Below are 11,233 nucleotides of genomic sequence, written 5' to 3'. Positions count from 1 at the left end.
AAAAGGGAGAAGAAAATAACAAGAAAAAAATAAATTTGAAAAGATATTTTTTCTATTTGAATAAAAAAAATATGAAGAAAAATAAAAATTAATCTTATTTTATTCTAGTTATTTTTTTTAAATTGAAAAAAAAATAAAAAATAAAGAGAAAAGTAATTTACTCTTTGCCAATTTTAATTTTTCTCATCATTTATTTTCTATTTTATTATTTATTTTCTACGAGAAAAAATAAAGTATAAAATATAAGAAAATTTTTCCTTATTTTCAAATAATAATTTATCTAAATAAAGTGTAAAAGTTTTAAATATTTTTTAAAATAAAAGAATAAATCTCACATCTATTCAAAATTCCGCTCTCCGTCTCCACAGTAACCTGTAATAAAGGTTTCCTCAAGACACCCTTCTTTTCTATACTACCATTCTCACAGCCTGACACGTGTACGAAAAATTAAGACCTGGTTAAACCAATGATGAAAGCAATTATGAATAAACCACATGAAGACAACACAGTGGCTCACATGGGGTTTGGGTTTGGTGTTGTGTCATATTCCACGTGGACTCACGTGAACCCCATTTCATGTAACAACCATGATATCGCCCGTACACTATATCATTTATCCAAAAAAAAGTTCTTACATTGACTATCTTTCCCTCTTCTGTTTCTCTCTCATATGTACTTGCTTTGTTTTCTCTCTCTATCGCCATAAGGTGGCGTGGAGCCCAGGCCTGGACCTCTGCTTTGTTGGCTTCAAGCCCTCCATTGTTGGTCTTTTATGGGACTTGTCTGCTAAGACGAGAGATAAAGATAGAGAAGGAGAATCATAGTTCATAGAGAGAGAGAGAGAGAGAAGTGTTACAAGTTGGATTGGGCCATTCTTTTAACAAAGACTCTCTTTTTCTGAAAGCAGACCTCCATTTTCACTTCCCTTTTGTGTTTTTCTTCAACAATCTCATCATCTACAAAACCACTGGCGGAAATCAGCCAAAACCCATTTGTATATTCTCTCGTTCTTTGATTTTGATGGATCCACAGATCTAATGCTTAAATACCCACATGAAGTTCTCCTTCTGACTTTAAAAGTTAGTGCCTTTCATGAACAGGTCAAATTGCAAGGTAAGTTTGGAAATTTTTCAAATTAGTTGAATTGTGGTGATTCATGGGTATTTGGTGATTTCTGTGATAGCGCTTTGTGGGTTTAATGATTCAATGTAAAATGTTAGACCTTCTGGATTTTCCTAATGGCTGACCGAACTCTTTGTTTGGCGAGAAAACGTGGGCTTTGACCACTCTTTTTTCAAAGGTCCCCTTTTTGGTTATTGTCTTGATATTTTTTTCATTATTAGTGGCTGTTGTGGTCTTGAGTTTTCTGGGGAAACAATGGTGGTTTTGTTACTACTGGCCTTGATTCCTTCTGTTTTTTATGCAATTCATCACTGAAACTAACAGAAAAAATTCGGCTTCCTTACACTTTTCAATTGATCTATTGAGTTGGAAAGGTACAAATATTGATTTCTCTGTAAATTTTTGTTGATTTTGTTCTAGTGCAAAACTGCTTTTGCTGAGAAGTAGAGATGGATGGATTCAGAATTGGGGTTTTGGGTAAAGAGTTTTTTTGGAGTCCTTGCTGTATAGCCATAGTGTTTGTACGTTGGTGCTTTACCTTTCTGTTTATGTTCTCGAGGATTGTATTTCTGGTTGTGGGATTTTGTTATGAGGTGTTGTTGAGCCTTTATTTTATGATTGCTAATTTTGTTTTTGATTTGTTGATGATGATGTTGTAGTGCATACTCACTGTGTTGTAGAGAAGAATACAATTTACTGCTGGAGTTTGTGGGTCAGAGGTTTGTTTGGGTGCTAATTAAATGTGGATAATTTGGAGGTTTCTTTGGATGAGATGAGGGATGTTATCTGGGTTGATGAACTTCCTGAGGGCCTGCTTTCGGCCAAAGTCTGATCGATATGTGCATACCAATTCGGATAGCAGTGGTCGCCAAGATGGGCTGTTGTGGTACAAGGACCATGGGCAGCATTTTTATGGTGAATTTTCAATGGCAGTAGTGCAGGCCAATAATTTACTTGAAGATCAGAGCCAGATTGAGTCAGGCAATTTGAGCTTACATGAGTCTGGCCCATATGGTACCTTTGTTGGGGTTTATGATGGACATGGGGGACCTGAGACATCGCGCTATATCAATGATAATCTCTTTCAGCATCTCAAGAGTAAGTGACTTAGACTCAATGGATTTTTCATTCCTCATCTGTAGTTCCTAGTTTTTGTTACCCTTCTCATACTTGCTGAAGAATCCAAGATTTAATTTTAAATAAAAAAAGTGTAATATGAGAATACAGGCTTCAGATACATTGAAATTAAAGGATGATGTGATGACTTTTGTTAGCTGCAATTAGGGTGTGTCTGCATATATATTGTTTAAGTTTGAAATGTGTGGATGATTGCAGGAGAGGAAGTGGAGGTTTTCCTGTAATGTATTCGTGTCTTTTTTTTTTTAAATAATTTTAACCTTTCTCAAAAACTAATTGGAGGGTCTAATTTTGATCTTTAAAATTCAAGGATTCATGCAATCAATTTGACAAGTAAAATTTTTTGCAGCAGCATTTTGGATGTTGAGATGTACTAAAAGTTTATTGTTTAATGCTTATCTGTAGGGTTTAGTGCAGAGCAACAGTCAATGTCAGTGGATGTGATTAAGAAGGCATATCAAGCAACAGAAGAGGGTTTTCTCTCTCTTGTTACAAAACAATGGCCTATGAAACCACAAATTGCAGCTGTTGGATCATGTTGCCTGGTTGGTGTTATCAGTGGTGGAATCCTTTACATTGCCAACCTTGGTGATTCCCGTGCTGTATTGGGTAGAGCTGTGAAGGCAACAGGGGAAGTTTTATCTGTTCAGCTCTCATCTGAGCACAATGCTAGTATAGAGTCGGTGAGACAGGAGTTGCAATCCTTGCACCCTGATGATTCACAGATTGTAGTTTTAAAACATAACGTATGGCGTGTAAAAGGCCTCATACAGGTAAGTTGTTCACCATACAAAAACTGGTTGTTCCTAGTGCTCTTAATCATCATCAGCACCATCATCTTTCTTTTCCTTTAGAAAGGGGAAGTTGTAAATTGTCATGGCTGCTTATAGTTATATTATTGCCATCTTCTAGAGATGGCAGGTTGAAATGGGATTAAGGCTTAATTGAACTGAGTTTAGTAGAGATTGTGATAGTAGGAATTACGATTATTATGCTGAAAAAATGTACAGGACATTGAATTGGGATACACTTGAGTATAATTATGCAATATTGGCATCTCAAATTAGAGCACTATGTGTGGAATCTCTTTACATTATATAAGAAAATCAAGATAAACTTTCATTTGCTCAATAGCTTTATGGTACATGGTAGGTGCACTAGATACTTATATAATGCTGTAATTTTTTCTTTTTTATTTTTGGTCAATGTGAGATCTTTATAGTAGCATTTGTAAAAGGTTATAATCAAGGTCAATCAAAGCAACTGTGAAATGTAAAACAGAATGGATGGAATATCTCTGACCTAGCAGTTAAAATCTTGGGAACTAAAGTTCAAAAATATTAAGTTCTTTATCAATAGATTCCAAGATAACATTCTGATAACATGACTACTATATGTGTCTAGTTAGTAATGATAAGCTTTCTATTGGTGGCCTTTCCATGGTTAGTGTTTTAGAAGTCAACCCTCCTTTTTTTTTTTTTTTTAATTTGGCTTTGATTGCGACACAACCTTAGAGATGACTCTAATACCAATTATATTTAATAACGATTCATTTCTATAGTCTTTTCAGTATTGGGTTTACTCTCCATGATATGGTCACTGAACTATTTTTGTTAGTATAATATAGTATCTTTAATAAAAGCATAATAGAGCATAATGAAGTGAAAAATTAATATACAACAATGAATAAGAATCTCTTTTGATTTTGCTCCATTACTTTCTATCAAATGTATCAGCAAGTTGATAAGTAGTGTGTGACTGTGTACATTGCCTAGGCCCCTTTTGAACATCCTAAAGATATTTTCATAGGTTATGCAAGAGTAAGCACAATGGGCTTTGAATTTTTGTTGGACTTCAGGGATCTTGGTATGGTTGTTGTTGAACTTGATCCTTGAGATAGGCCAGAGGTTCATTGATCAAGAGGAAAAGGTGATTAGAGAGGTTTTTTTTGCTTACTTTAACTGAATTGAAACTCCCTTGCTTGAAATAAATGGAGCAATTGCTATGAAACTGTACTTTGGGGAAATGTTGGACAATCCTTGGACTACAGTCAATGCCAGAGGCTTCTTGTTAATAGTCTATAAAGCTTTAGATATAGGCCATGGGTTCTGATACAATACTTCATGCTTATGAATTCCATTAGCTATTTGCTTGGAAAATAGGTCAATGTGGGACCTTTGGGTTTATTATGACATCAAATTGCTTGATAAAATGTAAATCTAGAACAACTTTCAGGAATTATTTTTAGTGTATCATGGATATTGATTTGGCACATTGTTTAGACACACACACGCTCTCTAGGGCGATAGAAAACAAGCATTATTTGACTTAAATTGTATTCAAACAAGAAATTTATTGACAATTATGATATCTGAAACAGGATTGAGATGCCATGTTACACAAATTCCACATCTTTTACTTCCTCTGAGATGTTTGGTTTGACCTGTTGCATCTTCTCTTTGAATTTTTCACTAATGATCAAGATCCATATACCTTTCAGGTCTCTAGATCTATTGGTGATGTGTATTTGAAAAAGGCTGAGTTCAACAGGCAGCCTTTATATGCCAAGTTCAGACTTCGTGAACCTTTCAAAAAGCCGATTTTAAGTTCAGAACCATCAATCTCGGTGCACCAACTGCAGCCACACGATCAGTTTATTATATTTGCATCTGATGGCCTTTGGGAGCATCTTAGCAATCAAGAAGCAGTTGATATAGTACAAAATCATCCACGCAGTGTAAGATATTTTTGTCTCAGCACTAACATAGTTTATTATATGAAGATTTCTCCCTTTATAAAACTTTATTAGTTTATTAAGTACAGAAGCTAGTTCTAAATTTGTTGCTACTTGATGTTGGAATTAGGAATGCTATAATGTGGTTAATTAGTTAATCAATGAATTTGTCTGTTTTGTTTTGTATCATATTGTTTGGGATAAAGGCTTAGTTGAGTAGTTGAGTTTTGTATCATATTGTTCTATCATCAGCATTGTCCTTATCACCCAAAGCTTTTTATTTGGGCCCAGCAGTCATTTAGACAATACTTACAGTTGCAATGTTTCAGGCAGAGAAGTTGGTCTTGTGTATTTTTGTGCAATTTTTTTTTTATCTACGTTTTTTCATTTTTTAATTGACTACCATTTTTCCTCAGAGAGAGAAAGAGAGAGAACAGGCAGGTATTTAGTCTAGTCGGAAAATTACCCAAAAGAAAATAAAAAGAATAAAAAAAAAAGAAATAAAACCTGGGTTTGTCCAATTATCCATTTGCTTGGTTTCATCTATAGTACTTGTTTGTCACTGAATGTCAACATGGTCGCCAAACTTCAGTTTGTATTTGTAACAATATGGTCACTTAGCTTTGATTGTGTTTCACTATAAATAATATCCTTGTTGCTAGATTTTGTTAAAATTTCACCCAAATTGTTGATGTGTAGTAAATATTTCTATTTTAGTGCTACAATAAAATAGGCTGTAGCCTGTAAAGACCTTTCCACTTCTCACACAGAAAAAGGGTAAATCCCTACATAAAGCTAGCGGAGGTGACCTTATTGAAACAAAATAAACTGATGTTAATGATTCAAGTTGAAATGTAATGACCATACTGAAGTTCCGTAAATAAATTTAGTGACTAGAAGAGAAATTAAGCCTATCCATTTCGGTTTGTCCTTTTTAAAATTTAATGCTTTGGTTATTGAATTTTATAAATCTAACACTCTGTTCTAGTGTTCAAAACATGTTCTGGACCAAAACTACATGGTTGTGTTGTGGACCCACTTTGTATTCACCATGAGCTAACAATCAACCAAAGTATATAGAATATCTATAAAACTCAAGGGCTAGAATATAGAATTTTGAAATGTGTGTAATAGCCAAACCCCTAATGTTTTTTGTGGTGGACCTTTGGCTGCTGATTTAGATAATCCCTCCCGTTGAGAACACAATGTTTTCATCTATGACCTCGTTATATGTTGTCAGCTAGAGTAAATGGTAGATTTTTGACTATAATTCCTAAACAAGGTTTGAGTGCTGAGAGAGTTTGCTTTATTGCCTTAAATTCAGTTTAAATTTTCACCGACAGTATTGCTTTCTGCTTGTTCCATACTTTCCCTGTAATATAGGCAGTTAATGTTTCAAACCCCTGCTTTACTGCCCCACTTCTTTGAATGGAAAAAGAAGGGCAATGTTTTGTTTACTTGTTTATTCTAACCTCCATGCAGGGAAGTGCTAGGAGACTGGTGAAAGCTGCTCTGCAAGAAGCAGCAAAGAAGAGAGAAATGAGGTATTCAGACTTGAAGAAGATTGATCGTGGTGTTAGAAGGCATTTCCATGATGATATTACCGTGATTGTTGTGTTTCTTGATTCGATTCTCGTAAGCAGGGCTAGTTCAGTCAAGGACTCAAATATATCCGTGAGAGGGGGTGGAATCAGTCTGCCCCCAAACACACTGGCATCTTGTACTACGCCAACTGAAGCTGGCAGTACCTGATGAAGCTGTATCTCCTATTTTTATCTCCTGTATTATTCTCATGTGAATACCAGGTAGCTTCCAGAAGTGAGAGCGGAGCCACCCTACAATTCTTTAATGTACACTGTAACTTTTAACTGGAAACTGATACTTGCATTTAGCTTCTGTGCCAAAAAACTAGAACCAGAGAAGTACAAGGTGACAATTATTAAAGTTATTTCTAGAGAAGTTTTCTACCCTTTCTTTTTTTTTTTTTTTTTTTTATCCCTTCATTGGTGTCTTTGATGGTTGCAAATTGTACAATCTGGAAAATTAAGGTTCTCTTCCTGGTTTATTGATCTTAATTTTGATTACCTGAGCTAACGAGTAGAAAAGTTTCATCCCTAGTTGTGTGGGACGGATTCATGCATAGGGTTGTGATGGAGACATGATATGATGTTGGAAGCAGTTCTATTTGGGAAACAATGTCCAAGGAACGACGGTGGGCAGGTAATGTTATTCTTATGGAAACTATTCTGATCTGATGGACTCTCTAATGAAATTCTAGCTAAACAGAATAGAAACAGCATATCGTAAAAGTATAATTTACAAGGAGGTTGTTGGGTCTCTTCTTTTTGTTTTTTCCATTTTTCTGACTTGCTGGTCCAATTCACTTTGGATGCTACTTTTTTGCCCATTTGGTTGGATTTGTTAGTTCAATTGATGGTGTTGCAGTTGCTTTGGATGAACTTTCCTGGAAATTTGAGTGTTTGTTTTTCAGTTCAAGAAGATGATTATTTCATGCAGCGTTGGTAAAACTAGATCAATTTTTTGATGAACAATTGCCTTTGATGATTTTGATATTTATTAATGCTTCCAAATGATCATACCAATATATAGGCCACAGTTTCTCATCCTGCCATGTTTCTTCATGAAGAATAATGATACATAAATAACATTATATATATATATATATATATATATATATATATATATATATATATATATATATATATATATATTAACTGTTACCATTTTATACTATTCCATAACAAATTCAGGGTACATTTCACTTGCTTGAAGCCAGAGCCACTAAAAGCCATTAACCATCCTATTGTTTGATTGGACTTAATCAAATGCCCCATGTTTGGAATCCCAATCAACATCCATGGTTATCGAACCAGCCTGAAGCTCGACCTGGATTGATGGGTTACTGATTTAATCAGTAAGCTATTAAAAATTTAATTAAATATTATGTTTATGATATAAATAAGTGAATTTAGTGAACTAATTATTTTTAAATCAATCTTTTAATGTTTTTATAAGTTATATTTATTTATATCTTAATAATATTTTTAAATTTTTATATAAAAATAATTCAAATTTTAAATAATAATATTATTAAATATTTTTTATTTTCAACATTTACAAGTGATATATGAAATTAAAATATTTTTATAAATGAATAACTATTTTTTTAATATTTAATAAATATTAATTATATATTAAAAAATAAACATATCATTTTATAAATTTATTTTATTACTATAAATAAAAAGATAATTTTTTTTAAATATTAAAGTATCAATATCATTCATATTTTTAAAAATGTTTAAATTAAAAATTATAAGCTAATCGTACCCTGTGATCACACAATTTACAAGTTCAACTACTGGTTTTTTTTTTTTTTTTTTTTTTTTTTTTTTATATTTTCTCATCCGGTTAATTAAAGAACATCTCCTTATTCGGTTCAATTAAATAATCAGTTGACTTTCCAGTTAGGGTCAGCTCGCCGGACTGATCTAATTTTATAGGTGAATGTTGGAGATTTTTATGAGAAAAAAAAAAGAAAAAAGTGTAATTTTAATTAAATAATCATTGAATATGTTCTTTCTAGGCAAAAAGATTTAAATTATACCTCTAAAATTTGCCATAAAAATTTGGTTTTCTTTAAATGAAAGCTTGTGGGACGCCTTAAACAGATGAACTTTAATCGGTATAATGTTTAGAGCATGTGTGATGCTTGAAACGAATGAATGATAGTATGGTATAGCATTTGCAAGTGTTAAAAAATTTCAAAATTTAAATATAAATTCCAATTTGAGGATTTATTTATTTATTTTGCATTTTAATAGGAGTTTTAGACAACAGATGTTCCATTGTAATTTAATTATTTAATCTCAAATTTTATAAAAGCCTAATTAAGTTAAATTAAAGTTTCACATTTATAAAAAGAGATGGGGTATAATCCTAATATCTGTAGGGAACGCCGCCCTATAGTGTGTCCTTGACCCAAAATCAAGAGAGGGTGGGTGCTTTGCTTAGGGATGGCAATAGATTAAGTTTTTGTGAGTATCTTATCTAATTGAATCTTAATAGAATGAGTTTGGGTATTATATAATCGGGTTTGAGATGGATTTAAATTTAAAAAATAGTAGCCGTGACAAGTTCGTGGTGGATTTAGATTTTAAATATTGGGCATCCGTTATTCAAATCTGTTTATATAAATAATTAATTAAATATAAAATATATACTTTTTATAATAATATTTATAAATTTTTATATATTTTATATAAAATGAAATTTAAATATTTTATGAAATTATTAAATTTTTAAAATATAAATTATTAATCAAAATAATTTTTTATATAAAATATTAATTAAAAAATATAAAATTAAATGGATTCAGGTTTTTTGGATAATAATAATCGGATTTGGAATAGATTAGCGTAATTGAAAATAAATTTTAATCAAGTTTAGGATAAATTTAAATTTTAGTAATGTTAATTAAATTCGAATTCAAATAGAGTAATTTTCGTGATTACCTAACATTTTATAACAGGATGGAGGATGACAAGCATCTCACAAGCCTATTACCAACACAATCTATAATATTTAAATACTAAATACATAAAAATAAATTAATTTTTAATAAAAATAATAATACATATTATTAAAGGGAATTTTAGAGATCTTAGGTAGGAAGACCTTATTTCGATTTGCACAACATCGAAAATAGAGTGAGGTGAGTGAAAATTATTCGTATGCGAATTGAATAAAATCGAAATCACAAACAATTGTCATCTTTATTTGGGCCTTATTTAGATTAAAATATTTTACTTTTTAAAAAATACAACTCTCAGGAAGTATATTTATAGAAAATTTATTTTTTAAAAATATAATATAAATATATTTAATATATAAATTAATTTTTCAAAAAATAATTTAAATCATAAAAAATAATAATATCTTTAAAATAATTTAAAATATAATAAATTAAAAAATAAATTAATAAATTTATTATATTTAATTAAAAAAAATACAACTTAGTGCACAAGAGAAATAGAATGATCTATTTTCTAAAGGATTAGTTTGACGATATAATTTAAACAATTCATTTTTCTACACTTTTACTTTTTTAAAAGGGATTTAATCCGATGAGTAATTATTATTATTATAATTTTTATTTATTATTAAATTATTTAAATATCTAAAAGATATATTAATTTTTTATTTTATTAATATTTATATATTTTTAAAAAATTAAATATTATTCTTAAAAAATTTAAATTAATAATTATTTTTAAAAAAAATTAAAATTTATAAAAATAATACTCAACTCTTATTTCTTAACCTCTTATTAAACACGCATTTAAGTCTTCTTATTCCAATTAAATAACGCTGAAACTGAAGTCAAGCAGATTAGCAGAGCATGTTGAAGAAAAGAAAAAGGAAATTTATTATTTGACGTTGGAAAGGCGAAAAATATGATATTGAAAGGAGAGGAAGAAGGGATTTACGAGGAAAGGTATTTGAATATTTGGCAGAGTGTAGTCAGGGGGGAATATTCCTGCCATTGCATAAAGAGGATTCACCTAATCCTCTCTCTCTCTCACTCTTTTTTTATTCATTAATTCAACTTAAAACCCTAATCAGGGCCCCATTCTCAATGCCATTTATAAAGAGGGGAGAGCGCCACCAAGTAAATAATTAATTTAATTTAATTTTAAAGAAAATTTAACTTAATTTTTATTTTTATAATTATTTCTTTTATTTAATAATTATATTATTTTATATTTGTCTTTTATTCTATAGGATTATAGATGATTTCTCAAAGATACTAATGATAACAATTAATAAAAACTAATTTTATAAACACATAATTTAAATATAAATTAAAATAAAAATAAAAATTTAATTAAAATTAAATTAGAATTGATTAAGCCTCTTTTTGAGAATATATTAATTAAACAAAAATTAAAATAAAAAAGAAATAAATAGTTTGATTCAAACTGAAAAATAAATATAATTTACATAATTTTAATAATAAAATATAATATAATAAGAATAGTCGTGAATATATATATACATAATCAAAATTTCCCAAAACCGTGTCATGAAAAAGATGGTCAACAAAATTAATCTTAATAAAAAAAACTTTCCTTTTAATTTTTAATTAAAATAAAGTCGAATATTACAAATTTAGAAATAATATATCTATTTATCAGTTACTTAAATTTGAATTCAGAT

At 30.3% G+C, this 11,233-nt stretch overlaps 1 protein-coding gene across 4 annotated transcripts; it reads left to right on the top strand.

Annotated features, from left to right (window-relative positions):
* Positions 1-653: 653 nt before the first annotated feature.
* On the top strand, positions 654-6,952 carry LOC110641447 (probable protein phosphatase 2C 46). Of its 4 annotated transcripts, XM_058148613.1 has the most exons (6): positions 655-1,113; positions 1,543-1,643; positions 1,782-2,220; positions 2,665-3,032; positions 4,760-4,996; positions 6,476-6,952. In XM_058148613.1, exons 3-6 carry the CDS (start codon positions 1,902-1,904, stop codon positions 6,743-6,745), a joined length of 1,194 nt encoding a protein of 397 aa, XP_058004596.1. In that variant the 5' UTR covers positions 655-1,113; positions 1,543-1,643; positions 1,782-1,901; the 3' UTR covers positions 6,746-6,952. The 4 variants fall into 4 exon arrangements, with proteins under 4 accessions (XP_021648849.2, XP_058004596.1, XP_058004593.1 ...); XM_021793157.2 differs by lacking the exon at positions 1,543-1,643 and having other exon boundaries at positions 654-1,113; positions 1,803-2,220; XM_058148610.1 differs by lacking the exon at positions 1,543-1,643.
* The last annotated feature ends 4,281 nt before the right edge of the window (positions 6,953-11,233 follow it).

This window comes from Hevea brasiliensis, chromosome 6 (assembly GCF_030052815.1).
Source record: "Hevea brasiliensis isolate MT/VB/25A 57/8 chromosome 6, ASM3005281v1, whole genome shotgun sequence".
Taxonomy (NCBI): domain Eukaryota; kingdom Viridiplantae; phylum Streptophyta; class Magnoliopsida; order Malpighiales; family Euphorbiaceae; genus Hevea; species Hevea brasiliensis.
The sequence above is the reverse complement of the archived record's forward strand: the minus strand, read 5'-3'. Positions and strand labels throughout refer to the sequence as shown.